Genomic DNA, 27,938 nt, shown 5'->3' with positions numbered 1-27,938 from the left:
TAGGTTTCGTGGGGGCACCTCTAGGTTCCGTGGGGGTACATCTGCGTTTTCGAACGCAGCAATGCTGCAAGCGTGCCCCACGTCTAGTGAGAGGGGGCCTTTACGTTGCTTTGCCGACTGGTACACCGATGAACTTATTATGCAAATAGGACTAAACTACTTCAAGGGAATGTAGGGGTGCTGCGCTGACGGTATTTACTGATACATGTACTACAACAGCCTTATCTATCTAAGCAATAAGGGGAAATATCTTGTTTGTACTTCTTGAATTCTTTAACTAAAATAATGCTGGGACCGTATAACTGAAATTGCCTATATAAGAAGGACAATGTTATTTTTCCAGCGACTTTATGCTATCAAGAACTCTTCCTCTTGTACATGTCACGATTGTATATTCGCAAATGATTGATTGTTGGTCCCTATGCTATAACAAGAAAGATCAGTATAAAAGCGTTGCTATACACATATACATCAAACGCGTCACTAACCAATGTTACCCTACTTTATGGCATAATTTCATATTTACCTTTAAATGTGATAATGCAATAAGATAATACTTTCATAATGCAAACTATATGTTTTATCTAGAATATATAGAGAGGGTTTCGTTCAACATACCAGTTATGTGCTATTTACATTAACACGAATACAGATCGAGTACATAATGTCTTGCTTACAAGTGCCTATGTATATGTGACAATTGTAATGACATTTATGGTGTCAACACTAATACTTCTCCACGTTTTAGTTGAGCGATAGGAACTCCACTCCTCGTAAGTACAGTATATTTGTCCACCCAGAATGTTCAGACTACAAGTCGAGTACGTAAATGTTTTGCTCACAAGTGCCTATGTATATGTACAGTTATATTCCGTATTTCGCCTATATTACGCGTGCATGAGACGCTTGACTTCGTAGCGCGTAACAAAGCCAATTAACGCAAACCATTTGTATTAAGAATCATGTCATCAACGCTCGCGTACTTAATTGTGGTACAGTTTGCTCTTCCTTGTCCTGAAAGACGAAACTATAGTACGTAATAGTATTACAGAATGTACACAGGAAATAAGAGCAATTGGACATGCAGTCCAGTTAACCAACTATCTTTTGATTTTCAATTTGATCTGTTCATTGAGCTGTTTCTTGCGATTCGACACTAGTAGTTTGAAACAGTTCAGCGGCATCCAGTCTGTCTATGTCTAACAAAGCCCTGTGGACGTGGTCTGTGTTAGCTGTTGGTGTATTCTTACCATACATTTCTAGAACCATCTCTGTCGGGTTGCGCTTGGTCTCGATGTAGCAGATGTCCTGGAAGCACAGCCCCAGTTCGTCAGCCAGCGCCCTCCAGTTGTTCCCAAAGATGGGTGCGGGAGGGTCCAGGAGGATGGACAGTTGCTGGGTGGTGCTGGGGTCCAACAGAGCTCTAACGCCTGTTTAGAAGGACAATTTCTTTATCTTGAGTTTACATGTAGTTTCTTGTAATGCACTATATGGGTTGTTTCATGACAGCACAAAAACGCTGAAGTACAAAATACCAACTTGCCTTCTTGTGCAAATGTTTTGCTGCCCTCTTCAATCTTCGCCGGTTGGGCAACGTCCAAAGACGGGTGCTGTATGTTAGAATAAAGGGTTGCTTGGTAAGTTATCGTACAAAGGAGTTGGAAATAGGAGTTGCAAGGTAACCAATGGCAAGAAATTATCCACTGGTAAGTCCTACAGAATTTTTTTACGTGCATCAACATTTCGGCAACAGAATGGACAACCTAAAATATGGAGGAATACGGGTACTCACTTGTTTTCCCAGGTCTAACTCAAAGGCTTTTCCTCGGCACATCAGAGTAACTTTCTCTCCGGGTAGTGGGAGCTCTTCGTCATGTCCTGCTATCCTCAGGATGTGTGGAGGAGGACGGTCTCTCTCTCCCTCGTGGTTGTACGGCACACTGAGCATGGAAGCCCCACTGTGTAGTTCAGGTAAGGGAAGTCCCTGTCTCGGATCTGCTGTAAGTCCTTGTGAAGTCTGGGAAGTAGAGAATGAGGACCTCTGCCCTGGAGCGCACTTGACAGTGTCCCGGATCTGTTCTGATCGACAGATTGACACAAAAGCTCTACTTTGTAGTAGAAATCATGTCCCTGGTAGAATCTGCCCATGTTTCTGTAGACATCGCGGTCAGCATCGCGACCAAGGTCGTGAGTTTTCTGTGATATTGACAGACATCGGGCAAGCAGACGGAGGAAAATGGCTTCGGGGTAGAACCTGTAGAACTTGAAGTAGAGCACCGTGTCTGAATCTGCTGGGTCCCAGAATGCTGAAGCACCATGATCTGTCTCCTCGACCTCTTGCTTGCCTTTCTTAGTTACCGTCTCAATGAGCAAGGGCACGAGATACTGCTCTTGTGAGATCGGACAGAGAATGTCATATCTCTCGAATAACGTAATGGTGGAAAGGAAACTCTCTGCTGTTAAGTGCTTCCATACTCTGCGCAAAGAACTGACATGAACGATTCCAAGCTCATGACCATCACAATTAAGCTCCACAAGCTCTACAACAAGCTGTACCAAAGCTTGCAGATTCAAGACTACAACATCATCCATGACCTTGATCTCTCCGATTTCGTCGTAGAACCTAATCATCTCCTCAAACTCTTCTGCTTCATATACATCTTCAGCCTCAATAATACCTTCCTGTCTCAGCTTTTCAAGCAAGGTACGTTTGTCCAGGAGACACGTGTCTATAGAACTGGATTTGAACTTACTAACGAAATCACTGACTTTGAGCCACTTGATAGGAACTTGTCTCTTTGCTTGGAATGACGAAGAAGCGACTTCCATAATGGTTTTTCGAAGGAGAAGGGCCTGTGCATCTTTTCGAATGGGTATGGAGTTTTCCACACAGAACACAACATCGTTTTGGCTACCTGGTTTTCCCACAATGAACTGAGTAAATTTCTCATTGCTAAGCAACGCCTTGCTAACAGTCTGCGATAGGAAATTAACCCTATCTGCAGGCAAACATTTTGAGTGTGTTCCAACAATGAAGATGTGGGGATCGGGGTTTTTCAAGTGAACTACTACAGACTGAACCCAGTAGCAAATGCGCCTTATATATTCGGGCTCCTTTTCTAGTCTTTCCATGTTGAAAGCAATCAGGTGAATTGCGAGACTGGATAGAAACAGATGGTGTGTGCAGTGATAGACAGCATCTCCGGCAAAGTCAATCAGGGTAAACCTAAGAGGAAAATCCTTTTCTTCCTTTAAGGTTTTGATGCTCCTACTAACAAGAAGGGCGGGGTAGCCTTGTAGTTCTAGAGACGCCCAATACACTCTTTGCCTTTCTACCTGTACAATAATGAATATGGCGATAATGTTCGGCACTATATGATAAGCATCTTTCCATGTCGATGGCAAAACCATTTGCCAGCCGAATAACCAGCACAATCCAATACCATAGAGAAAACCTATCGGGCCCATAAAAATCTGCAATTGAAGAACACGTCGAGAAGAGCTGCATAGTCTTATCATGGTACGGCCTGTCACTTCAAGCATTGCTCCTAAAATAAATCCAGTAATCAGACTCAGCTCGTACTCTAACGTTTCTTTGGAACTGACAGCAAATTCTGTTAGATACCAAGCTGTAAGTAGTAGTATTAGTGATGTCGGTGCCAAAGACCTAAGAAATGACGCCACGGCGCCACAAAAAGCAGCGGCAACCAGAAGACATATAGGTCCAGTTTGAGCCAAGATTAGAGTTGAAGGGAAGTTGTCAGAATGTAGCTGAGCAGGTGAGCTCATTAAGGAGAAGGCCAGGGCCAAACACGGCATTCCACCCGGATGGTTTGGCAACACTAAACACCAAACACCAAATGCGATCAGGATCATAGTCAGAACAAACATAACGTACTGAAGGTGAGGATACGCTGTCGACTGTTCGTTACCAAATGCCGAGAAGATATTCAGTAACCCTCCATCTCTTATCAAGAAGTTTACAAAGGCGTGTCCGACAGTTATGATGAGACTATACATGGCAGCGTTGTAGCTCTGACAGAACATTTTGAAAATCCCCATCGTTAATAAAAGGACAACACCAAATCCCAGTTGAAAACCGACTGGCACCGTAAGCATGGTTATGACCACTAAGGTCAGTGCTAAGTTGGACAGCTGATTGGCCAGGGGTACAGCTTCTTCCAAAATTTCTTTGCCAACATACTGGGCTCGCCCAGTGTCATATGTACTGTAAGGCCTTTCAGGTACTGTTTGCCAAGCTTCGTTGATCTCCGTTACATCTGTCTGTACCACATCAAATTCTAGTCCTTTAGTCGGTTCTTCAACGGAATCAAAGGACTTATCAAGCAGGTGTTTTTCCAGACTTGTCTTACCGGCTCTGGCATCTCCTAAGAAGGAAACAGTGACGTGTCGGGCTGGGAGACTACCTTTGGGGGCATCTTGTTGAAAGACGTCCCTGGCAGCAGAGGAAGCTGTTGGATGAATTGGCAGCAGGAAGCTCAGGTAGAGTTCACTATTGATGGTCTGCCGCGTATGACTGGCAAGAAGAGACCTTCTTCCAACCAAACTGTGGAAAAGAAAAATACAAACAAGAATATTTGATGGAATATCGTCGGTGGAAAGTGAAGACAGATATTTGCCAAGATTTCGGCTTGGCCGATGAAAGACATGATAATCCAAAGTTATGTGTGCCTATCACCTCCTCTCTATTTTCCAGTCTGTCTTGTCTTGCACACTCTGGTCCTGTTTTATATGCTTAGGACGTCTTCAGTGTCAATGGTACGGATCAGAATGCAGAATTGTATAAGCTTAGTCATGCACATCGTCATGAACAGTGTGCATTTCTGGGGTACCTCTAAATACACATGGAGTTGACAGGACACAAACACATACCACTTCTCCCCGAGACCCAAACTAGCTGCCATCCGAAACCCATGACATAGCATATCCAGAACATGACAAAGGCCGACAGTTTCAGTGCAGTACCTCAAACCAAAGATCCATTCACGACTTGTCAAGTTATAATCATGATGTCCACGTACACACATCAACCCAACCAACGTGACAAGCTCTTCCCACCCGTTTCATGGTGCGTCGAGCGGAGCCCTTCTCTTCTTGGAGAGGGTAGCGATCCATTTAAATTAGGATCAAACCTAAATCATGTCACACCCTTATTTGAGTTATCACTTGTTACCTCCATGAAATGTCATGGAGGTTATATTTACCTCCATGAAATGTCATGGAGGTTATATTTTACCCCGCGTTTGCCTGTGTGTCTGTGTGTGTAAACAAGATAACTCAAGAACGGCTGGGTGGATTGGTTTGATACTTGGTGTGTTAGTAGGGTGTGATGAAAGCTGGAAATGATTAGATTTTGGGCCCCCTAGCAGCTCCCCTTGGTACTGCAGCGCAACTTCCGGTTTTGCTATCTTGGTGTTCTGAACATGCTATGGTCACGATTTTTGAGTATTAGATAGCTCTTGTGCTCAGGAAGAAATGACATAAGTTTGGGCTCCCTAGCGTCTAGTTTTGGGATAGCAGGGGCATTTTTGTCAAAAACTTCTGAAGAGGATAACTCAAGAAGGGAACAACGGATTTTCATGATTTTCGGTATGTAGGTACCTCAGACAATGTTTTACAAGATAAGATACTAATTATGCAAAATAGGAGAAAATTTGCATAATTAATGACAACATTCAATCATAGCAGTTTTTCCTATGTATCTCTTGTCTTGGACGTGATATGGTCTTGAAACTTGGGTGGTAGATAGCTTTCAGTGTCATGACAAAGTGGGGCAAGCTTCAGCCCCCTAACATTTAATTTTGGAACTGCAGGGGCGTTTTTTTCGAGACATTCCAAAGAGGATAACTGCAGAAAGGATTGACGGATTGGCATCATATTAGGCATGCGGGTACCTTAAGCAAAGATGTTCATAATGATATACATGTTATGCAAATAAGGACTTAATTTGCATAATTAATCAGGAAATTGTATAATTCCATTGTTTTCAATAACTGGACTTCAATAAATGTAACACATGTTAATTATGACAGGTGGAATATAAGCAGATACCAAATATGGTAATGAGGAACTTATTTGCATAATTTATGTAAAAATTGCAAAACCGCTTAATGCTTAATAATGGGAATTTTATAATTGTGACATGTGTACGTTTGTCAATGATGAACAACACCATGCATGAATTATGTTAATGTCTTAGTCAATTGCATGAAATTTACGAAAGCTCTAAATTTTCATGGAGGTATGACGTCGCCGAACTCTAGTATTGAATTTGATTTCATTTTATGAGACAGGGAAGTAACAAGATGAGTACAGGTATTTCCAACTTCGACACCGAGGCGTGGATTTAGCCAGAAGTCGTCCAACTTTTTGATTTACGGGGCTGTTAGTATACACCCCGCCTCCCCTTACTATCTAGTAAAGTAAGGTGTGGTATTACCGTATGGAAGCCACGGTTCAGTCACTAGGTTGGTACCCATGTTATCATTGATAATGATAGGACATACTTGTTACCAACTGTTTATCGATCGCTCTCGTTGTCCTGTAGGGTAAGAACGTAGTCGTTTACTCACTTATCTGTTGGTTCGTAGGTCTTGCGAGCCTTGTCACCTGCCGAATTCCTTGTAGCAGCCATCTTACTAAAAGGTCAAGTGTCACCCACTGACTCATAGTAGCTGGCTGGTGTTATCATTAGGTATCTATCCGCGTGGCAACATGTGCACAGATCCACTGATCACATCACTCATGTCAGTTGGATTAGGACCTCGTCTTAATTCCAAAATAGAATTATAGATATCGACTGGAAACCACTGTTCCTTTTGGTCGTCTGCATACCGCGTCCAAGAATGTAGCCATATTGTCGCGACAGGAACAAATAACGTCATTGGCTGGTTCTACTTTCTATATCCTGCGGTATTGTTTACCTTTCTTCAAGGTCACAACCTACACATGTTTCTGAACAATCCCTCTCACCCATGGAGCGGGGTGTGTGTGTGCTGTATTCAACGAGGGGATCAACGTTATTTTCCTACTTAGAAATGTCATTCAAAAATGATAATGGAATGAGATGTTTGACAGAACTCTCCCAAACTCCTATAATACAAAGTATAAAGGAGCAATGTTTTGCTATAGGTGTGATCTGTGTATACATTTTCAAAGGATGTTGTTTAATCATTGATTACATGCCTATAATATTCAGACATTCTTTGCCTACAAGTGCTTATGCATACAGCGCAATCGCAAAGGGACTTTACGTATTATCTTAATACTCATCCAAGATTAGTTGAGCCGCAACTTTACTTCTCTGTATGCACAGTAACAATTTACTCTAATGTCTTTTTAGCTAATAAGATTTATCCATTACAAAATGTGGATATAGGGACCATTTTACTGACAGCTACACAACGATCATTTCGTTCACAATCATTTACAGTTCATTGCGTTGCTGACAAAGCCCACGTGGAGTTTGTCAGTGTTAGCCTTTGGCGTATTCCGACGAAACATTGCCACAACCAGCTCTGTTGGGTTGTGCTTGGTATCTATCAGCGTGACAATCTGTGCACAGATCCATCATAGCTCTTCACTCTTATCAGTCGGATTTGAAACTCGTCTCAACAACACATATAATTATATGTGCTCGTACTAAACCACTCAGAGGCCACGGTCGTTCCATAATTTTTGAATATCATTTGCATAACGCGTCAAAGAAGGTGAATATATTGTTTACAGGAAACAAAGGAACAAACGTCAACAGGATGTTTCTACATTCCAGGGGGTGTGGAACTGTTTGCTTTTTCTTCAAAGTCGTGACAAGGTTGTAGCGATCCTTCTCATTCTCAACGATAAGGAAGGGGAGGCGAGTATCCGGTTGTATGCAATAATTTCTATTACTAAAAAGCAATGCAATAGGAACTAACATGTCCCCCAATCATCAAGGGAAGATCAATAGATCTTCTCATATAGACAGATGATCTAATGTTGCCACTTTGATGTTTATGTATCTAATGCTAATATAGATCTCCACCATAACTTACGTAAATGAGGGGGCCAGCAATATTTTCCTGCATCTTTAAAAGTATTATATGAACATACACACACTCACTGACACGCACACTGAATTCTTCACTGCACAATATCACCACTTTACTGGATAGCATAACTTATATATTCAAAGATTGTATTGGAATTAAATGTTTGACAGAACACTTAGAACAGAATTCCGTAGTGACAAAGTACTACAGACTACAATGTTTTTGCTATATGTTTTATCTTTGTAGAGACAAAAGGATAATGTTCAATTACTTTTATTTACATGGATAAAGCATAAAGAAATTCTTTTCCAACAAGTGCCTATAACTAAATCGTGATTAGGGGCATTTAACGATCTTGAAATATGAGTTCTACTCCCCTGTATCTACAGTAACAATTCATCCCTTAAATATTGTTCAAGCTGATAGGATTTATTCATTATAAAATGTGGATAAAGAAACCATCTAACACAGCTACGTTACGATCTTCTGATTAACAATCTATTCACTCCATTACTTCCTGTGATTTAAGTGGCACAAGTAGGCCGGAACAGTTCAGCAGCATCTGGTCTGTCTATGTCTAACAAAGCCCTGTGGATTTGATCTGTGTTAGCTGTTGGTGTATTCTTACGGTACATTTCTAGCACCATCTCTGTTGGGCTGGGCTTGGTCTCGATGTAACAGATGTCCTGGAAGCACAGCCCCAGTTCGTCAGCCAGCGCCCTCCAGTTGTTCCCAAAGATGGGTGCGGGAGGGTCCAGGAGGATGGACAGGTGCTGGGTGGTACTGGGGTCCAACAGAGCTCTAACACCTGTTTACAAGGACGACAATATCTTTATGTTGAGTTTATATGTCGTTTCTTGCAATGCACTATATGGGTTGTTTGATGATAGCACAAAAACGCTGAAGTACAAAATACCAACTTGCCTTCTTGTGCAGATGTTTTGCTGCCTTCTTTAATCTTCACCGGTTGGGCAACGTCCAAAGACGGTTGCTGTTGAAATAAAGGGTTGCTTGGTAAGTTATTCTTTATAGCACAAAGGAGTTGGAAATAGGAGTTGGTAACAAATAACAAGACATTCTCCGCCGGTAGGTCCTGCAGCAATGATTTACATGCATCGACATTTCACAACAACATGGGCAACCTAGCTAAAATACGGAGGACTGCACTAGGTACTCACTTGTTTTCCCAGGTCCACCTCAAAGGCTTTACCTCGGCACAGCAGAGTTGCTTTCTCTCCGGGTTGTGGGAGCTCTTCGTCATGTCCTGCTATCCCCAGGATGTGTGGGGGAGCAAACTCGTGCTCTCCTTTACGGTTGTTAAATGAACTACACGCTGGGCATGGAAGGCCCACCGTGTAGTTCAGGTAAGGGAAGTCCCTGTCTCGGATCTGCTGCAAGTCCTTGTGAAGTCTGGACAGTAGAAAATGAGGACCTCTGTCTGGAGCACACTTGACAGTGACCTGGATCATGTTCTGTTCCACAGACTGACACACGAGCTCCACTTTGTAGTAGAAATCATGTCCCTGGTAGAATCTGCCCATGTTTCTGTAGACATCTCGGTCAGCACCACGGCCAAGGTCGTGAGTCTTCTGTGATATTGACAGACATCGGGCAAGCAGACGGAGGAAAATGGCTTCGGGGTAGAACTTGTAAAACTTGAAGTAGAGAATCGTGTCCGAATCTGTTGGGTCCCAAAATGCCGAGGCACCATGATTAGTCACCTTGGTGTCTTGTTTGTCTTTCTTTGCCATAGTCAAGTCAATTGTTTCGAGAAGCAAGGGCACGAGAAACTGCTCTTGTGAGATCGGACAGAAGATGTCATATTTCTCGAGGAGTGCAATGGTGGACAGGAAATTCTCCGCTGTCAAAAATGTCCATACTCTGCGCAAAGAACTGACGTGAACTATTCCGAGCTCATGATCGTCACAATCAATCTCCACAAGCTTTACAACAAGCTGAACCAAGGCTTTCAGGTTCAAGACTACAACATCATCCATGACCTTGATCTCTCCGATTTCGTCATAAAACGTCAGCATCTCTTCAAACTCTTCTCCCAACTCTTCATCCTCAACAACACCTTCCTGCCTCATCTTTTCAAACAAGGTACGTTTGTCCAGGAGACACGTGTCTGTAGAACTAGATTTGTACTTGCTGATTAAGTCACTGACTTTGAGCCACTTGATAGGGACGTGTTTCTTGGATTGGAAGGACGAATGGGCCACATCCATAACGGTTTTACGAAGGAGACGGGCCTGCGCATCCTTACGAAGGGGTATGGAGTTTTCCACGCAGAACACAACATCATTTTGGCTACCTGGTTTTCCCACAATGAACTGAGTAAATGTCTCATTGCTAAGCAATGTCTTGCTTACCTTTTGCGATAAGAAATTACTCCTATCTTTAGTCAAACTGTTCTTGTGTGTTCCAACAATGAAAATGTGAGGATTGGGGTTTTGCACGTGAACAATTACCGACTGGACCCAGTAGCAAATACGTCTTATATAGTCTGGCTCCTGGTCTAATCTTTCCATGTTGAAGACAATCAGGTGAATTGTGAAATTTGATAGAAAAAGATGATGTGTACAGTGATAGACAGTATCTCCTGCAAAGTCAATCAGGGTAGATTTAAGAGGCAAATCATTCACTTGTTTCATGGTTTGGATGCTCCTACTGATTAGAAATGAAGGATAGCTTCCCATTTCTTGATATGCCAAATACGCCCTTTGCCTTTCTACTTGTACAAGAATAAGCAAGGCTACCATATTTGGCACCATATAATAAGCATCTTGCCATGTGGATGGCTGAACCATCCGCCAGCCAAAGAACCAGCCCATGACAAGGCCGTAGACAAAACCTATTGGACCCATGAAGATTTGTAATTGAAGCACATCTCGATAGGAATTGCACAGTTTCGGAATGATATGATAACACGCGGTATCAGTTGCACCAATTACAAACCCACCAACGAAACTGAGTATGTAGTTTATATGTTCACTGGCGTCGATCGCAACATTCGCGATCCCCCAAACTGCTGGTACCAGCGCAAGTAATGCCGAAGTAAAGCATCTACTACATGAGATGACACTCAAAAGATCAGCGGCAGCGAAAATATTTGTCGGCCCATCTACAATCAAGTGAAGCTGTGAAGGTACTTCGTCCAGATGTAGTTGTGAAGGCGAGCACATGAGGCAGAAGGCCAGGGCTATGCCAGGTTTTACTCCCATCGGCCACAGCATTACAAGGAGAAACGAAAGTACCACTGCGGCAATGGCAAACAGAAAGTACTGAAGATGTGGATACCCCACTGACTGGTTATTCCCGAATAAGAGGAAGATATTGAGGAAGCCATTTCTTCTTACATAACAATCGCCGATGACGAATAATATACTTATGTAAATTCCATCATTGTTTCTTTGGCCGAACATTTTCACAATCCCCGCTACAAGCAAAAACACAACACCGAATCCCAGTTGAAAACCGACTGACCCGGGAACAATGACAATCACCGCAATAGTTAGCGCGTAGTTCAACAACGCAGTCACGGCTGGTCGTGGAAATAGTGGGCGATTGACAACGGACTCAGCCTGTTTTAAAATTTCTTGGGCTACATACTGGGCGCGGCCGGTATTATATCTACTGTAGGGCTCTTCGTGTACTGTTTGCCAGCCTTCATTGACCTCCGTGACATCTGTTTGTACTAAATCAAACTCAAGCCCTTTCGTCGGTTCTTCAGCGGGATCAAACGACTTATCGAGCAGGTGTTTTTCCAGACTTGTCTTACCAGCTCTGGCATCTCCGAGGAACGAAACGGTGCTGTGTCGGGCTGGTAAGCTGCCTCCGGTGGCGTCTTGTTGAAACGCGTCCCTGGCAGCAGAGGTACTGGCCAGGCTGTGTGGCAGCAGGAAGTTCAGATTCAGTTCACTATTGACGGTCTGCCAAGCTTGACTGGCTACGAGTGGCCGTTTCTCGGCTGAACTGCATGGAGAAAGAAAATTATGGACATTTAAGTGGTACAGTGAAGGGTATAGTTACTGTATAGATTAGTAAATATATGTCCAGATGTAACCAGAATAACGTACTAACGACAAAAGGTGTGCGGCTGGTGGTAAGATCAGTTACAAATGTAAGTACCAACACACAGTTCTAACCTACAAAACTAGGGAGACACCTGATATTGGCAAGTGCGATCACATGTGTGACGTTGCGCAAACACTAGTCCGCATGAGACGCAATCATGAGGAACTACTGCTAACCAAGAGAGCACAAACTTCCTCAAACATTTTTCGTGATGGTTGAAATTCTTCATCAAATTTGGATCCGTATTTGCCCCCCCCCCCCCCCCCAAAAATTAAAATTTGTTAACGCATTAGGATTTTTATGATCTTGCCAATGACGGGTCAATGTTAGCTAGCTAGTAGCATTAAAACAAGAATGCCTAACTCAAAGGTGGAACTGACGTTCGGTATAGCGGTGCATGTAACTGTTTCATTGAGAAAAGCAACGTACATCAAATCCAAAATACCAATACAACTACAAAATAATGCTGGGATATTTTGGCTCCACCAATTGTTTAAACACCCCTCGTAACATAAATATCGATACTGTGTGAACCTGTCGTCGGCTCTGGAAGACATGTCACTTGAACGAGGCTTGATTCAATCAGTTTACCAGCCGCAGCTAGATTGTATTTTAGTGGCGCAACGCCCAATGATAGCAAACTCACTTGTCTTCTTTGACCAGAGTCTCATGCGTCTTTCCAGTTCTTCCTTGGGCTGCAACCATGGCCATCTTGTCCGGAATGGAACAAGCGTCGACTGGCACTTTTAGGGGCGTCGTACTGTTTGCTTTGTTCTTTAGCGTGACGACCTGTTTTGGACTGAGTTGTGACCTTGATTACCTTCTCCAAAATGGCGGAAGGTTATGTTTTGAGCCTGTACGTCTGTGTCTGTGTGAACAGCATAACTCGAGTATCCTTGAATGGATCCTGATGATATTTCGTACGTGGGTAGGGGTCGGAACAACGAAGGTCAACTTCGATAATGGGCCCCCTAGTGGCTTGCTAAGGTACTGCAGCGAAACCTCCATTTTTGATATCTCGTGTTCTGGACACGCTGTGGTCGTGATTTCTGAGTGGTCGATATAGCCCTTGGGGCAGAGAGTAAGTGCTGTGAGTTTGGACCCCCTAACGGCTTTTTTTTAACTGCAGGCGCGGTTCGCAAAGAGGTGGAGCCAGCTGTAGGGTTTAATGTTACTTTGTCGGCTGGTACGCCGAGGCATCTGTATCTGTATCTATATAGCCGGTACGTATAACCGCCCTTCGACGTAACAGACCAGCTTCGCAGGCACGCGGCGCGGCAGCAGCTGGTTATATTACACCGAACGACTCATTACACCTAACTTTTGCACATCTATCTGCAAGCGTTCTTTAAAACTACCCAGAGAAGATGCCCCTACTGTACTTGGTGATAACAAATTCCACTCTACGATAGTTCTGGGAAAGTACGAATTTTTGAACACATCAATCCTAGGTTGGTAACTCTGGTACTTGAAGGCATGACTGTTTCTTGTTCTTTTTTGAGCTGGTATAAGATACTTATCAGTTGGTACGTCCACCAGTTTATTGGTCATTTTGTACATCATGGAAAGTCTGGACATTTTCCTTCTATCTTCAAGTGACATCCACTGCAACTCTGTTTTCATTTTGGTAACACTAGCATCGCTGTTGTAGTTGTTTGTACAGAATCTGGCAGCTTGGTTCTGTACCCTTTCAAGTTTATCTTTGTCTTTCTTTGTATACTATTATGCAAATATAACTAAACTACTACAGGGGAATGTAGGGGTGCTGCGCTGACTGTATTTACTGATACTACAACAGACCGATCTACCTCAGCAATAAGGGGGGGGGGTATCTTATTTGTACTTACTGAATTCTCTAACGTTATATAACTAAAATGATGCCCGGACCTGATAACTAAAATTCCCTATATGAGGAGGACAATTTTATTTTTCAGCGTCTTTATGCTACGAAGAACACTTCCTCTTGTAAATATCATGATTATATATTCGCAAATGATTGTTGGTCCCTACACTATAACAAGAAGTGTCAGTATAAAAGCGTGTGTATACCAATATGTATCAAACGCGTGAATAAACAATGTTACCATTCTTTACGGCATAATAGCGTCAGGTCAGTCCCATAGCTTTTTAATTAGCCTTAGGCTGATTAATCAGCCGTAGGGGCAGCACAACAACAACTGCCATGCTGACTCAACAGGCTTTTAGTCCCCTGGCGGCGCCTTTTTCCTCTCCGGGATAATAGCATATATACCTTTAAATATGATAATGCAATGAGATGTCATAACACTTTTATAATGCAAACTATAAAGGAGCTCCTTTTTTCCATGTTTCATTTAATATATATACAGAGCGTTCCGTTTAATATACCAGTTATGTACTATTTACATGAATACGAATACAGATCGAGTACATAAATGATTTGCTTACAGGTGCCTATGTATATAGCATAAATGTAAGGGCATGTATGGTGTCAACACTAGTACTTCTCCACGTATTAGTTGAGCGGTAGGAACTTCACTCCTCGTAAGTACGTATATTTTTTCCACACAGAATGTTCAGTTACATTCCGTATTTTGCCAACATTACATAGTAAGCTTGACTTCGTAGCGCGTAGCTAAGCCAGTGCAAACCATTTGTTTTAAAAAATCATCTCAACAACACTCGAGTACTTTAATGTAGTACAGTTAGCTCTTCCTTATCCTGAAGGACGAAATTATAGTACTTATAATCATTAGTATTACAGAATGTACATAGGAAATAAGAGCAATTGGATGTACAGACCAGGTAACCAACTATCTTTTGATTTTCAATTTGATCTGTTCATTGAGTTGTTCCTTGTGATTCGACACTAGTAGGTTGAAACAGTTCAGCGGCATCCGGCCTGTCTATGTCTAACAAAGCCCTGTGGACTTGTTCTGTGTTAGCTGTTGGTGTATTCTTACGATACATTTCTAGTGCCATCTCTGTCGGGTTGGGCTTGGTCTCGATGTAGCAGATGTCCTGGAAGCACAGCCCCAGTTCGTCAGCCAGCGCCCTCCAGTTGTTCCCAAAGATGGGTGCGGGAGGGTCCAGGAGGATGGACAGGTGCTGGATGGTGCTGGGGTCCAACAGAGCACTAACACCTGTTTGGAGAAAAGGGAACTTGCTTTCTATTCTGACAACGCTCTAGATAGTTTTAACGTAGTGGTAGAAAACTAACAAAAATTGAGATTGAAAATGGCAACATATTTACTTTTCTGTTCAGAGGTATTGCTACTTTCTCCAGTCTTCGTCGGCTGGGCAGCATCCAGTGTCGGTTGCTATGGGAAGGAGAAGGTGCGTTGCAGGTTATTTTACCTCATTCAGATTTTGAAATATATAAATGGTCTTTTTGTGACTTTTCTCTTAAATTTTGAATTGCAATTTGTGTTTGCAAAAAATCAACCTAACGTATTCTTTGATTCTAACAAAGGACAAACAAGATACCAGGTACTCACTCCTTTTCCAAAATCCACCTCAAAGGCTTTTCCTCGGCACATCAGAGTCACTTTCTCTCCAGGTAGTGGGAGCTCTTCGCCATGTCCTGCTATCCTCAGGATATGTGAAGTAGGCCGGTCCCTCTCTCCCTCGTTGTTAAGTGAATGGCACACTGAGCATGGAAGCCCCACTGTGTAGTTCAGGTAAGGGAAGTCCCTATCTCGGATCTGCTGTAAGTCCTTGTGAAGTCTGGAAAGTAGAGAATGAGGACCTCTGCCTGGAGCGCACTTGAGAGTTACCCGGATCATGTTCTGATCGACAGATTGACACACAAGCTCCACTTTGTAGTAGAAATCATGTCCCTGGTAGAATCTGCCCATGTTCCTGTAGACATCTCGGTCAGCACCACGACCAAGGTCGTGAGTTTTCTGTGATATTGACAGACATCGGGCAAGCAGACGGAGGAAAATGGCTTCGGGGTAGAACCTGTAGAACTTGAAGTAGAACACCGTGTCTGAATCTGCTGGGTCCCAGAATGCTGAAACACCATGGTCTGTCTCCTCGGCCTCTTGCTTGCCTTTCTTAGTTACTGTCTCAATGAGCAAGGGCACGAGATACTGCTCTTGTGAGATCGGACAGAGAATGTCATATCTCTCGAACAACGCAATGATGGAAAGGAAATTTTCTACAGTCAAAGATTTCCATACTCTACGCAAAGAACTGACATGAACGATTCCAAGCTCATGATCATCACAATCAAGCTCCACAAGCGTTACAACAAGCTGAACCAAAGCTTTCAGATTCAAGACTACAACATCATCCATTGATTTAATCTCTCCGATTTCGTCGTAGAACTTCAGCATCTCCTCGAACTCTTCTGCCTCACATACATCTTCTGCCTCAATAACACCTTCCTGTCTCAGCTTTTCAAACAAGGTACGTTTGTCCAGTAGACACGTATCTGTAGAACTGGATTTGTACTTACTAACGAAATCACTGACTTTGAGCCACTTGATAGGAACTTGTCTCTTTGCTTGGAATGACGAAGAAGCGACTTCCATAATGGTTTTTCGAAGGAGAAGGGCCTGTGCATCTTTTCGAATGGGTATGGAGTTTTCCACGCAGAACACAACATCGTTTTGGCTACCTGGTTTTTCCACAATGAACTGAGTAAATTTCTCATTGCTAAGCAATGCCTTGCTAACAGTCTGCGATAGGAAATTAACCCTATTTTCAGGCAAACTTTTTGAGTGTGTTCCAACAATGAAGATGTGAGGATTGGGGTTTTTCAAGTGAACTACTACAGACTGAACCCAGTAGCAAATGCGCCTTATATATTCGGGCTCCTTTTCTAGTCTTTCCATGTTGAAGACAATCAGGTGAATTGCGAGACTGGATAAAAACAGATGGTGTGTACAGTGATAGACAGTATCTCCGGCATAGTCAATCAGGGTAAACCTAAGAGGCAAATCCATTTCTTCCTTTAAGGTTTTGATGCTCCTACTAACAAGGAGGGCGGGGTAGCCTTGTAGTTCTAGAGACGCCCAATACAGTCTTTGCCTTTCTACCTGTACAATAAGGCATATGGCGACTATGTTTGGCACAATGTAATAAGCATCTTTCCATGTCGATGGCAAAACCATCTGCCAGCCGAATAACCAGCCCAATCCAATACCATAGACAAAACCTATCGGGCCCATAAAAATCTGCAATTGAAGACCACGTCGAGAAGAACTGCATAGTCTTACCATGGTACGGCCTGTCACTTCAAACATTGCTCCTAAAATAAATCCAGCAATCAAACTCAGCACGTACTCTAACGTTTCTTTGGAACTGACAGCAAATTCTGTTAGATACCAAGCTGTAAGTAGCAGCATTAGTGATGTCGGTGCCAAACACCTAAGAAATGACGCCACGACGCCACAATAAGTAGCGGCAGCCCCAAGACATATAGGACCAGTTAGAGCCAAGTGAAGAGTTGAAGGGAAGTTCTCAGAATGTAGCTGAGCAGGTGAACACATTAAGCAGAAGGCCAGGGCCATACACGGCAGTCCACTCGGATGGCTTGGCAAGACCACAACAAACGCGATCAGGATCATAGTCAGAACAAACATAACGTACTGAAGGTAAGGATACGCAGTCGACTGTTCGTTACCAAATGCCGAGAAGATATTTAGTAACCCTATATCTCTTATCAAGTAGTTTAGAACGACGTGTCCAGCAGTCATGATGAGACTATACATGGCAGCGTTGTAGCTCTGACCGAACATTTTGAAAATCCCCATCGTTAGTAAAAAGAAAACACCAAGTCCCAGTTGAAAACCGACTGGCCCCGACAGAATCATGAAAATCACCGCAAACGTCAGTGCGAAGTTGGACAGCGTAGTCAAGACGGGTCGTCTAAATAGCGGCTGATTGGCCAGGGGTACAGCTTCTTCCAAAATTTCTTTGACAACATACTGGGCTCGGCCAGTGTCATATCTACTGTAAGGCCTTTCAGGTACTGTTTGCCAAGCTTCATTGATCTCCGTTACATCTGTCTGTACCACATCAAACTCTAGTCCTTTAGTCGCTTCTTCAACGGAATCAAAGGACTTATCGAGCAGGTGTTTTTCCAGACTTGTCTTACCGGCTCTGGCATCTCCTAAGAAAGAAACAGTGACTTGTCGGGCTGGGAGACTACCTTTGGGGGCATCTTGTTGAAAGACGTCCCTCGCAGCAGAGGAAGCTGTTGCATGAATTGGCAGCAGGAAGCTCAGGTTGAATTCACTATTGATGGTCTGCCGCGTATGACTGGCAAGACGAGACCTTCTTCCGACCAAACTGTGGAAAAGAAAAATACAAACAAAAATATTTGATGGAATATCGTCGGTGGAAAGTGAACACAGATATATTCACCAAGATTTCGGCTTGGCCGATAAAAGACATCATTTTCCAAAGTTACGTGTGCCTATTCACCTCCTCTCTATTTTCCAGTCTGTCTTGTCTTGCACACTCTGGTCCTCTTTAATATCCTTAGGACGTCTTCTAAAAGACTAAAGATTCTGATGAGTCCCCCGACTACACCTCCACCCCACCCAACCCCACACCACCCAACCCCACCCCACACCTTCCTGGTGAAGGAGAAATAGTGTCAAGGGTACGGATTAGCCGAAGACTGCAGAATTGTACAAGCTTAGTCATGCACATCGTCATGCCCAGTGTGGGGTACCTCGTCTCTAAGTTCACATGGAGTTGACAGGACACAAACACATACCACTACTCCCCCAGACCAGAACATACAAAAGCCGACAGTTCCAGTGTAGAACCACAAACCAAATACCATAAAGATCCATCCACGACTTGTCAAGTTATAATCATGATGTCTACGTACACACATAAACCCAACCAAGCAACAAGCTCTTCCCACTCGTTTCATGGTGCGTTGATCGGAGCCCTTCTCTTCTTGGAGATGGTAGGGATCAATTTAAATTAGGCAGACCTAAATCATGTCACACCCTTATTTAATAATATACCAGCACCTTCGGATTTGATTCATCCTTTGTGTTGAACTTGATTTCATTCTATAAGAAATCAGGGAAGTAGGAAGATGAGAACAGAATTCCAACTTCGACACCGAGGCGTAGATTTAGCCAGAAGTCGTCCATCTTTGATTTACGGTGCTGTTAATATACACCCCGCCTCCCCTTACTATCTAGTAAAGTAAGGTGTTGTATTACCGTATGGAAGCCACGGTTCAGTCACTAGGTTGGTACCCAGGATATCATTGATTATGATAGAACATACTTGTGACCAACTGTTAATCGATTGCTCTCGTTGTCCTGTACGGTAAGAACGTGGTAGTTTACTCACTTATCTGTTGTTTCGTAGGTCTTGCGAGCCTTGTCACCTGCCGAATTCCTTGTAGCAGCCATCTTGCTCAAAGGTCAAGTGTCACCCACTGACTCGTAGTAGCTGTCTGGTGTTATCATTAGGTATCTATCCGCGTGGCAACATGTGCACAGATCCACTGATCACATCACTCATGTCAGTTGGATTTGGACCTCGTCTTAATTCCAAAATAGAATTATAGATATCGACTGGAAACCACTGTTCCTTTTGGTCGTCTGCATACCGCGTCCAAGAATGTAGCCATATTGTCGCGACAGGAACAAATAACGTCATTGGCTGGTTCTACTTTCTATATCCTGCGGTATTGTTTACCTTTCTTCAAGGTCACAACCTACACATGTTTCTGAACAATCCCTCTCACCCATGGAGCGGGGTGTGTGTGTGCTGTATTCAACGAGGGGATCAACGTTATTTTCCTACTTAGAAATGTCATTCAAAAATGATAATGGAATGAGATGTTTGACAGAACTCTCCCAAACTCCTATAATACAAAGTATAAAGGAGCAATGTTTTGCTATAGGTGTGATCTGTGTATACATTTTCAAAGGATGTTGTTTAATCATTGATTACATGCCTATAATATTCAGACATTCTTTGCCTACAAGTGCTTATGCATACAGCGCAATCGCAAAGGGACTTTACGTATTATCTTAATACTCATCCAAGATTAGTTGAGCCGGAACTTTACTTCTCTGTATGCACAGTAACAATTTACTCTAATGTCTTTTTAGCTAATAAGATTTATCCATTACAAAATGTGGATATAGGGACCATTTTACTGACAGCTACACAACGATCATTTCGTTCACAATCATTTACAGTTCATTGCGTTGCTGACAAAGCCCACGTGGAGTTTGTCAGTGTTAGCCTTTGGCGTATTCCGACGAAACATTGCCACAACCAGCTCTGTTGGGTTGTGCTTGGTATCTATCAGCGTGACAATCTGTGCACAGATCCATCATAGCTCTTCACTCATATCAGTCGGATTTGAAACTCGTCTCAACAACACATATAATTATATGTGCTCGTACTAAACCACTCAGAGGCCACGGTCGTTCCATAATTTTTGAATATCATTTGCATAACGCGTCAAAGAAGGTGAATATATTGTTTACAGGAAACAAAGGAACAAACGTCAACAGGATGTTTCTACATTCCAGGGGGTGTGGAACTGTTTGCTTTTTCTTCAAAGTCGTGACAAGGTTGTAGCGATCCTTCTCATTCTCAACGATAAGGAAGGGGAGGCGAGTATCCGGTTGTATGCAATAATTTCTATTACTAAAAAGCAATGCAATAGGAACTAACATGTCCCCCAATCATCAAGGGAAGATCAATAGATCTTCTCATATAGACAGATGATCTAATGTTGCCACTTTGATGTTTATGTATCTAATGCTAATATAGATCTCCACCATAACTTACGTAAATGAGGGGGCCAGCAATATTTTCCTGCATCTTTAAAAGTATTATATGAACATACACACACTCACTGACACGCACACTGAATTCTTCACTGCACAATATCACCACTTTACTGGATAGCATAACTTATATATTCAAAGATTGTATTGGAATTAAATGTTTGACAGAACACTTAGAACAGAATTCCGTAGTGACAAAGTACTACAGACTACAATGTTTTTGCTATATGTTTTATCTTTGTAGAGACAAAAGGATAATGTTCAATTACTTTTATTTACATGGATAAAGCATAAAAGAAATTCTTTTCCTACAAGTGCCTATAACTAAATCGTGATTAGGGGCATTTAACGATCTTGAAATATGAGTTCTACTCCCCTGTATCTACAGTAACAATTCATCCCTTAAATATTGTTCAAGCTGATAGGATTTATTCATTATAAAATGTGGATAAAGAAACCGTCTAACACAGCTACGTTACGATCTTCTGATTAACAATCTATTCACTTCATTACTTCCTATGATTCAAGTGGCACAAGTAGGCCGGAACAGTTCAGCAGCATCTGGTCTGTCTATGTCTAACAAAGCCCTGTGGATTTGGTCTGTGTTAGCTGTTGGTGTATTCTTACTATACATTTCTAGCACCATCTCTGTTGGGTTGTGCTTGGTCTCGATGTAGCAGATGTCCTGGAAGCACAGCCCCAGTTCGTCAGCCAGCGCCCTCCAGTTGTTCCCAAAGATGGGTGCGGGAGGGTCCAGGAGGATGGACAGGTGCTGGGTGGTGCTGGGGTCCAACAGAGCTCTAACACCTGTTTAGAAGGACGACAATTTCTTTATCTTTAGTTTACATGTAGTTTCTTGTAATGCACTATATACCATATTAGGTTGTTTGATGATAGCACAAAAACGCTGAAGTACAAAATACCAACTTGCCTTCTTGTGCAGATGTTTTGCTGCCCTCTTCAATCTTCGCCGGTTGGGCAACGTCCAACGACGGTTGCTGTATGTTAGAATAAAGGGTTGCTTTGGGTAAGATTTTCATTATCGTACAAAGGAGTTGGAAATAGGAGTTGCATGGTAACCAATGGCAAGACATTCTCCGCTGGTAAGTCCTACAACAATCGTTTACATGCATTGACATTTCGGCAACAGAATGGGCAAACTAAAATACGGAGGAATACACTGGGTACTTACTTGTTTTCCCAAGTCCACCTCAAAGGCCTTTCCTCGACACATCAGAGTTACTTTCTTTCCAGGTAGTGGAAGCTCTTCGTCATATCCTGCTATCCTCAGGATGTGTGGAGGAGGACCGTCTCTCTCTACCTTCAAGTTGCTACGGCACAATGGGCATGGAAGCCCCACTGTGTAGTTCAGGTAAGGGAAGTGCCTGTCTCGGATCTGCTGCAAGTCCTTGTGAAGTCTGGACAGTAGAGAATGAGGACCTCTGTCTGGAGCACACTTGACAGTGACCCGGATCATGTTCTGCTCCACAGATAGACACACGAGCTCCACTTTGTAGTAGAAATCATGTCCCTGGTAGAATCTTCCCATGTTTCTGTAGACATCTCGGTCAGCACCACGACCAAGGTCGTGAGTTTTCTGTGATATTGACAGACATCGGGCAAGCAGACGGAGGAAAATGGCTTCGGGGTAGAACCTGTAGAACTTGAAGTAGAGCACCGTGTCTGAATCTGCTGGGTCCCAGAATGCTGAAGCACCATGATCTGTCTCCTCGGCCTCTTGCTTGCCTTTCTTAGTTACTGTCTCAATGAGCAAGGGCACGAGATACTGCTCTTGTGAGATCGGACAGAGAATGTCATATCTCTCGAACAACGCAACGGTGGAAAGGAAATTTTCTACAGTCAAAGATTTCCATACTCTACGCAAAGAACTGACATGAACGATTCCAAGCTCATGATCATCACAATCAAGCTCCACAAGCTTTACAACAAGCTGAACCAAAGCTTTCAGATTCAAGACTACAACATCATCCATTGATTTAATCTCTCCGATTTCGTCGTAGAACTTCAGCATCTCCTCGAACTCTTCTGCCTCACATACATCTTCTGCCTCCACAACACCTTCCTGTCTCAGCTTTTCAAACAAGGTACGTTTGTCCAGGAGACACGTGTCTGTAGAACTGGATTTGTACTTACTGACGAAATCACTGACTTTGAGCCACTTGATAGGAACTTGTCTCTTTGCTTGGAATGACGAAGAAGTGACTTCCATAATGGTTTTTCGAAGGAGGAGGGCCTGTGCATCTTTTCGAATGGGTATGGAGTTTTCCACGCAGAACACAACATCGTTTTGGCTACCTGGTTTTTCCACAATGAACTGAGTAAATTTCTCATTGCTAAGCAATGCCTTGCTAACAGTCTGCGATAAGAAATTAACCCTATCTTCAGGCAAGCTTTTTGAGTGTGTTCCAACAATGAAGATGTGAGGATTGGGGTTTTTCAAGTGAACTACTACAGACTGAACCCAGTAGCAAATGCGCCTTATATATTCGGGCTCCTTTTCTAATCTTTCCATGTTGAAAACAATCAGGTGAATTGCGAGACTGGATAGAAACAGATGGTGTGTGCAGTGATAGACAGCATCTCCGGCAAAGTCAATCAGGGTAAACCTAAGAGGCAAATCCTTTCCTTCCTTTAAGGTTTTGATGCTCCTTCTAACAAGAAGGGTGGGGTAGCCTTGCAGTTCTAGAGACGCCCAATACACTCTTTGCCTTTCTACCTGTACAATAAGGAATATGGCGATGATGTTCGGCACTATATAATAAGCATCTTTCCATGTCGATGGCAAAACCATCTGCCAGCCGAATAACCAGCACAATCCAATACCATAAACAAAACCTATCGGGCCCATAAAAATCTGCAATTGAAGAACACGTCGAGAAGAACTGCATAGTCTTACCATGGTACGGCCGGTCACTTCAAACATTGCTCCTATAAGAAATCCAGCAATCAAACTCAGCACGTACTCTAACGTTTCTTTGGAACTGACAGCAAATTCTGTTAGATACCAAGTTGTAAGTAGCAGCATTAGTGATGTAGGTGCCAAACAGCTAAGAAATGACGCCACGGTGCCACAATAAGTAGCGACAGCCATAAGACATATAGGTCCAGTTAGAGCCAAGTGAAGAGTTGAAGGGAAGTTGTCAGAATGTAGCTGAGCAGGTGAGCACATTAAGCAGAAGGCCAGGGTCGCGCCCGTCGTTCCACCCGGATGGCTTGGCAACACCACAACAAACGCGATCAGGATCATAGTCAGAACAAACATAACGTACTGAAGGTAAGGATATGCGGTCGACTGTTCGTTACCAAATGCCGAGAAGATATTCAGTAACCCTCTATCTCTTATCAAAAAGTTTCCAAAGACGTGTGCAACAGTTATGATGAGACTATTCATGGCAGCGTTGTAGCTCTGACCTAACATTTTGAAAATCCCCATCGTTAATAAAAAGACAACACCAAATCCCAGTTGAAAACCGACTGGCGCCGTAAGCATGAATATGACAAAACAGGTCATTGCGAAGTTGGACAGCGTAGTCACGACTGGTCGTCTAAATAGCGGCTGATTGGCCAGGGGTACAGCTTCTTCCAAAATTTCTTTGCCAACATACTGGGCTCGGCCAGTGTCATATCTACTGTAAGGCCTTTCAGGTACTGTTTGCCAACCTCCATTGACCTCCGTTACATCTGTCTGTACCACATCAAACTCAAGTCCTTTCGTCGCTTCTTCAACAGAATCAAAGGACTTATCGAGCAGGTGTTTTTCCAGACTTGTTTTTCCAGCTCTGGCATCTCCTAAGAAGGAAACAGTGACGTGTCGGGCTGGGAGACTACCTTTGGGGGCATCTTGTTGAAAGACGTCCTTCGCAGCAGAAGAAGCTGTTGCATGAATTGGCAGGAGAAAGCTCAGGTTGAGTTCACTATTGATGGTCTGCCGCGTATGACTGGCAAGACGAGACCTTCTAGATCTTCCGACCAAACTGTGCAAAAGAAAAATACAAACAAAAATATTTGATGGAATATCGTCGGTGGAAAGTGAAGACAGATATATTCACCAAGATTTCGGCTTGGCCGATGAAAGACATCATTTTCTAAAGTTACGTGTGCCTATCACCTCCTCTCTATTTTCCAGTCTGTCTTTTCTTGCACACTCTGGTCCTCTTTAATATGCTTAGGACGTCTTCTAAAAGACTAAAGATTCTGATGAGTCCCCCGACTACACCTCCACCTCCACCCCACCCCTTCCTGGTGAAGGAGAAATAGTGTCAAGGGTGCGAATTAGCCGGAGACTGCAGAATATGCACATCGTCATGCCCAGTGTGGGGTGCCTCGTCTCTAAGTTGGCAAGACACAAACACATACCACTACTCCCACAGACCAGAACATACAAAGGCCGACAGTTCCAGTGTAGTACCACAAACCAAATACCATAAAGATTCATTCACGACTTGTCAAGTTATAATCATGATGTCCACACACATAACTGACCCAACCAAGCATCAAGCTCTTCCCACCCGTTTCAGGTAGCACAGCAAGGTGATTGAGAGATCTCTACCCCCCTGGCTGAAACACTGAGGGGGTGTGATGATATTCCCAAAATATGAAGTTCATTGATCGTTCCCTTGGGAATTGAGAGCCAGAACCATACCCTGCCAATGGGCCCTATGCTATAACTTGTATGTCACTGGGGCAGTCACTGCTAAGATCACATGACTTTTCTCAAATTTCAATGTTGTTTGTCTGAATACAACTGTCAATTAGCACTCACCATATCCTGTTCTACTACTTTGATGTGAAATTTCAACTTCGCAATAGAAATTTTTCTTGTTTTTACATCTTTTATATCAGGTACCTTACCAGCAAAACCACAACATGTACATACAAAAAGACCAAAATAAACACCTGGGAAGTTCATGCATACACCAAATCCTTTTTCCCCAAATGGGGTCAAAATATATATACTTCTTGATAATGCTGAGACATGATTTACCACATCTAACAATAAAAAAGTTGAGGATGGGTTAATATATACATTTTACTTCATTCAGTTCAGGGGAGGGGCTGCTAAATCGAATTGCCCATTCCCTACATGGTTAAGCCATGTCAAACAATCACTTAACCCCCCCCCCCTCCCCCGAGCCCACAGATATGGTCATTTTAGAGTTTACAGAAGCCAAAACAAGAGGTTGTATTGCCTGATTTGTCCTGGACCCCTGCCCGACGCTGTGAAAAAATCCTGGCGAGAACACTGAGAATAGCAAATTACTAGAATTTTAAGCAAACAATTACGCTTCGTGGGTAGTTTGTCGACAGCAACAAAGGAGGTTAAACGCAAGTTGCTTCAGCCAGTATGATCAAACGACATCGGTGAATTGTACCGCGGCTAGCTATAGCCAACCCGGTTCAAGCCCTATGTTCCGAAATCCCTATGTTCCGAAATCCCTATGTTCCGAAATCCCTATGTTCCGAAATCTCTATGTTCCGAAATTTTGACACACAACTATTGTGACACACAACTATAATCATGTACATGTAACATGGATGGCGTTTACAAGTCGATAGCCAATACCCAAGAAGCCAGGCAGTTTCCCGATGATAACTGGCCTGAACGCCGACCCGATTCCGACGGTCGTATGGGTCACACTGAGCTGAAAACACCTGAAATTCGAATTCTAGTTTATTTTTATTTATAGACATAAACTAGAATACTTATAAAAGTTCAACCTTTTTCTAGCACCTGAAACAAAGTCCAAAGACTCCAAACTCAATCGCAAATTTATGCTGAAAATTTTCTTTACTTTATCATTTGCTAATCACATTTAACGTAAACCATTTACCTAGTCTCGTTTTTGATTGACTTATGGGTGACCGAGATACTCGCGTACATATCTAAAAATAGTATACATGCAAATATCGTATGTCATTTTCATGCATGAGTGTATCTTTTCATTTCCTCGTCAAGAATTGTATTGAAATTATGATATCTAAAAATAATTTTTAGTATACATGCAAATATCGTATGTCATTTTCATGCATTAGTGTATCTTTTCATTTCCTCGTCAATTGTATTGAAATTATGATGCTATCAAACTGGTACGAGGTAAGGTGCGTTACAAAAATGATACATTTAAATGTTTGCCGATGGTGCACGTTTAGGTTTGCCTAAACAAAAGTTTGCGGCTAAAATCTGCAATGGAGCTAACGTTAGTCCTCTGTTGGTATTATTATAGTTTTAACAGATTTCAAGACATCCCAAATAACACAAAAAGGAGAATAATTAAAGAAGGTAACGTGATATAATATATAGGCCGCAACTTCCTATTTTGCTGACCGCGTGTCCGCAGCCTGGACTTATGTAGCTTTGGTCCACTCCCGGGTCGCTGTACAACGCCAGTCGGTACACTAGTGTGTTGGAACACTTCCATAGACGATAGAGATTTCGGAACATAGGGATTTCGGAATATAGGGATTTCGGAATATAGGGATTTCGGAACATAGGGATTTCGGAACATAGGGCGATCACCATAGGGGTTCCACCATAGCGAACCCTCGCAGACGACGGCATGCAGACTTTCGAGTGACGTATTAAACTTGCGTGATCACATAACAAGGAGGTTGACTTGAGTTGCATATACGTCATATACGTGTACTCACTTATCTCCTCTTTTGTCTGTCTCTCCTGTATTTAGGCTTGATGGTTTCTTAAAAGCAGACATCTTGCTAAGGGTCAAATGTCAGCCACAAACTGGTTCAACGGGCGACTAATTTATCTCCAAGCAGATATACGGTAGCATAAGATCTAGATACTAGTTTAGATAATACCTGGCAGAGGAGAGAAGCCGGCTTTTATAGGACCGTCTTATAGGAGGAGTGTGTTTCGCTACCGTCCAAATGTACACATTTTGGCTCACTCACAAACAATGTAAACTATTTCTATGATAACCTACTCTAGATCTCTATTATTGATATAAAGTCTTGCACCTCCTTCGGTGGATATAATATACTCTCCAAAGCAGAGGTTAGGCTC

At 42.8% G+C, this 27,938-nt stretch overlaps 4 protein-coding genes across 4 annotated transcripts; all 4 read right to left on the bottom strand.

Moving 5' to 3' along the window:
* Positions 1-1,026: 1,026 nt before the first annotated feature.
* Positions 1,027-4,784, bottom strand: LOC118431254 (probable serine/threonine-protein kinase pats1). The gene is made up of 2 exons (XM_035842359.1): positions 1,793-4,784; positions 1,027-1,610 (listed from the first exon to the last, which is right to left on the bottom strand). The coding sequence occupies exon 1, from the start codon at positions 4,117-4,119 to the stop codon at positions 1,888-1,890; it is 2,232 nt and encodes a 743-aa protein (XP_035698252.1). The 5' UTR covers positions 4,120-4,784; the 3' UTR covers positions 1,027-1,610; positions 1,793-1,887.
* Positions 4,785-8,074: 3,290 nt separating this feature from the next.
* Positions 8,075-12,839, bottom strand: LOC118431496. The gene is made up of 4 exons (XM_035842738.1): positions 12,775-12,839; positions 9,230-12,026; positions 8,976-9,042; positions 8,075-8,859 (listed from the first exon to the last, which is right to left on the bottom strand). Exons 1-4 carry the CDS (start codon positions 12,837-12,839, stop codon positions 8,576-8,578), a joined length of 3,213 nt encoding a protein of 1,070 aa, XP_035698631.1. The 3' UTR covers positions 8,075-8,575.
* Positions 12,840-14,890: 2,051 nt separating this feature from the next.
* LOC118431495 lies at positions 14,891-20,027 on the bottom strand. The gene is made up of 4 exons (XM_035842737.1): positions 19,437-20,027; positions 15,605-18,407; positions 15,361-15,427; positions 14,891-15,250 (listed from the first exon to the last, which is right to left on the bottom strand). The coding sequence occupies exons 1-4, from the start codon at positions 19,496-19,498 to the stop codon at positions 14,949-14,951; spliced, it is 3,234 nt and encodes a 1,077-aa protein (XP_035698630.1). The 5' UTR covers positions 19,499-20,027; the 3' UTR covers positions 14,891-14,948.
* An 890-nt stretch (positions 20,028-20,917) lies between these two features.
* LOC118432004 lies at positions 20,918-27,682 on the bottom strand. The gene is made up of 4 exons (XM_035843469.1): positions 27,566-27,682; positions 22,089-24,891; positions 21,828-21,894; positions 20,918-21,703 (listed from the first exon to the last, which is right to left on the bottom strand). The coding sequence occupies exons 1-4, from the start codon at positions 27,625-27,627 to the stop codon at positions 21,420-21,422; spliced, it is 3,216 nt and encodes a 1,071-aa protein (XP_035699362.1). The 5' UTR covers positions 27,628-27,682; the 3' UTR covers positions 20,918-21,419.
* Between the last annotated feature and the right edge of the window lie 256 nt (positions 27,683-27,938).

This window comes from Branchiostoma floridae, chromosome 15 (genome assembly GCF_000003815.2).
Source record: "Branchiostoma floridae strain S238N-H82 chromosome 15, Bfl_VNyyK, whole genome shotgun sequence".
NCBI lineage: Eukaryota > Metazoa > Chordata > Leptocardii > Amphioxiformes > Branchiostomatidae > Branchiostoma > Branchiostoma floridae.
The sequence above is the reverse complement of the archived record's forward strand: the minus strand, read 5'-3'. Positions and strand labels throughout refer to the sequence as shown.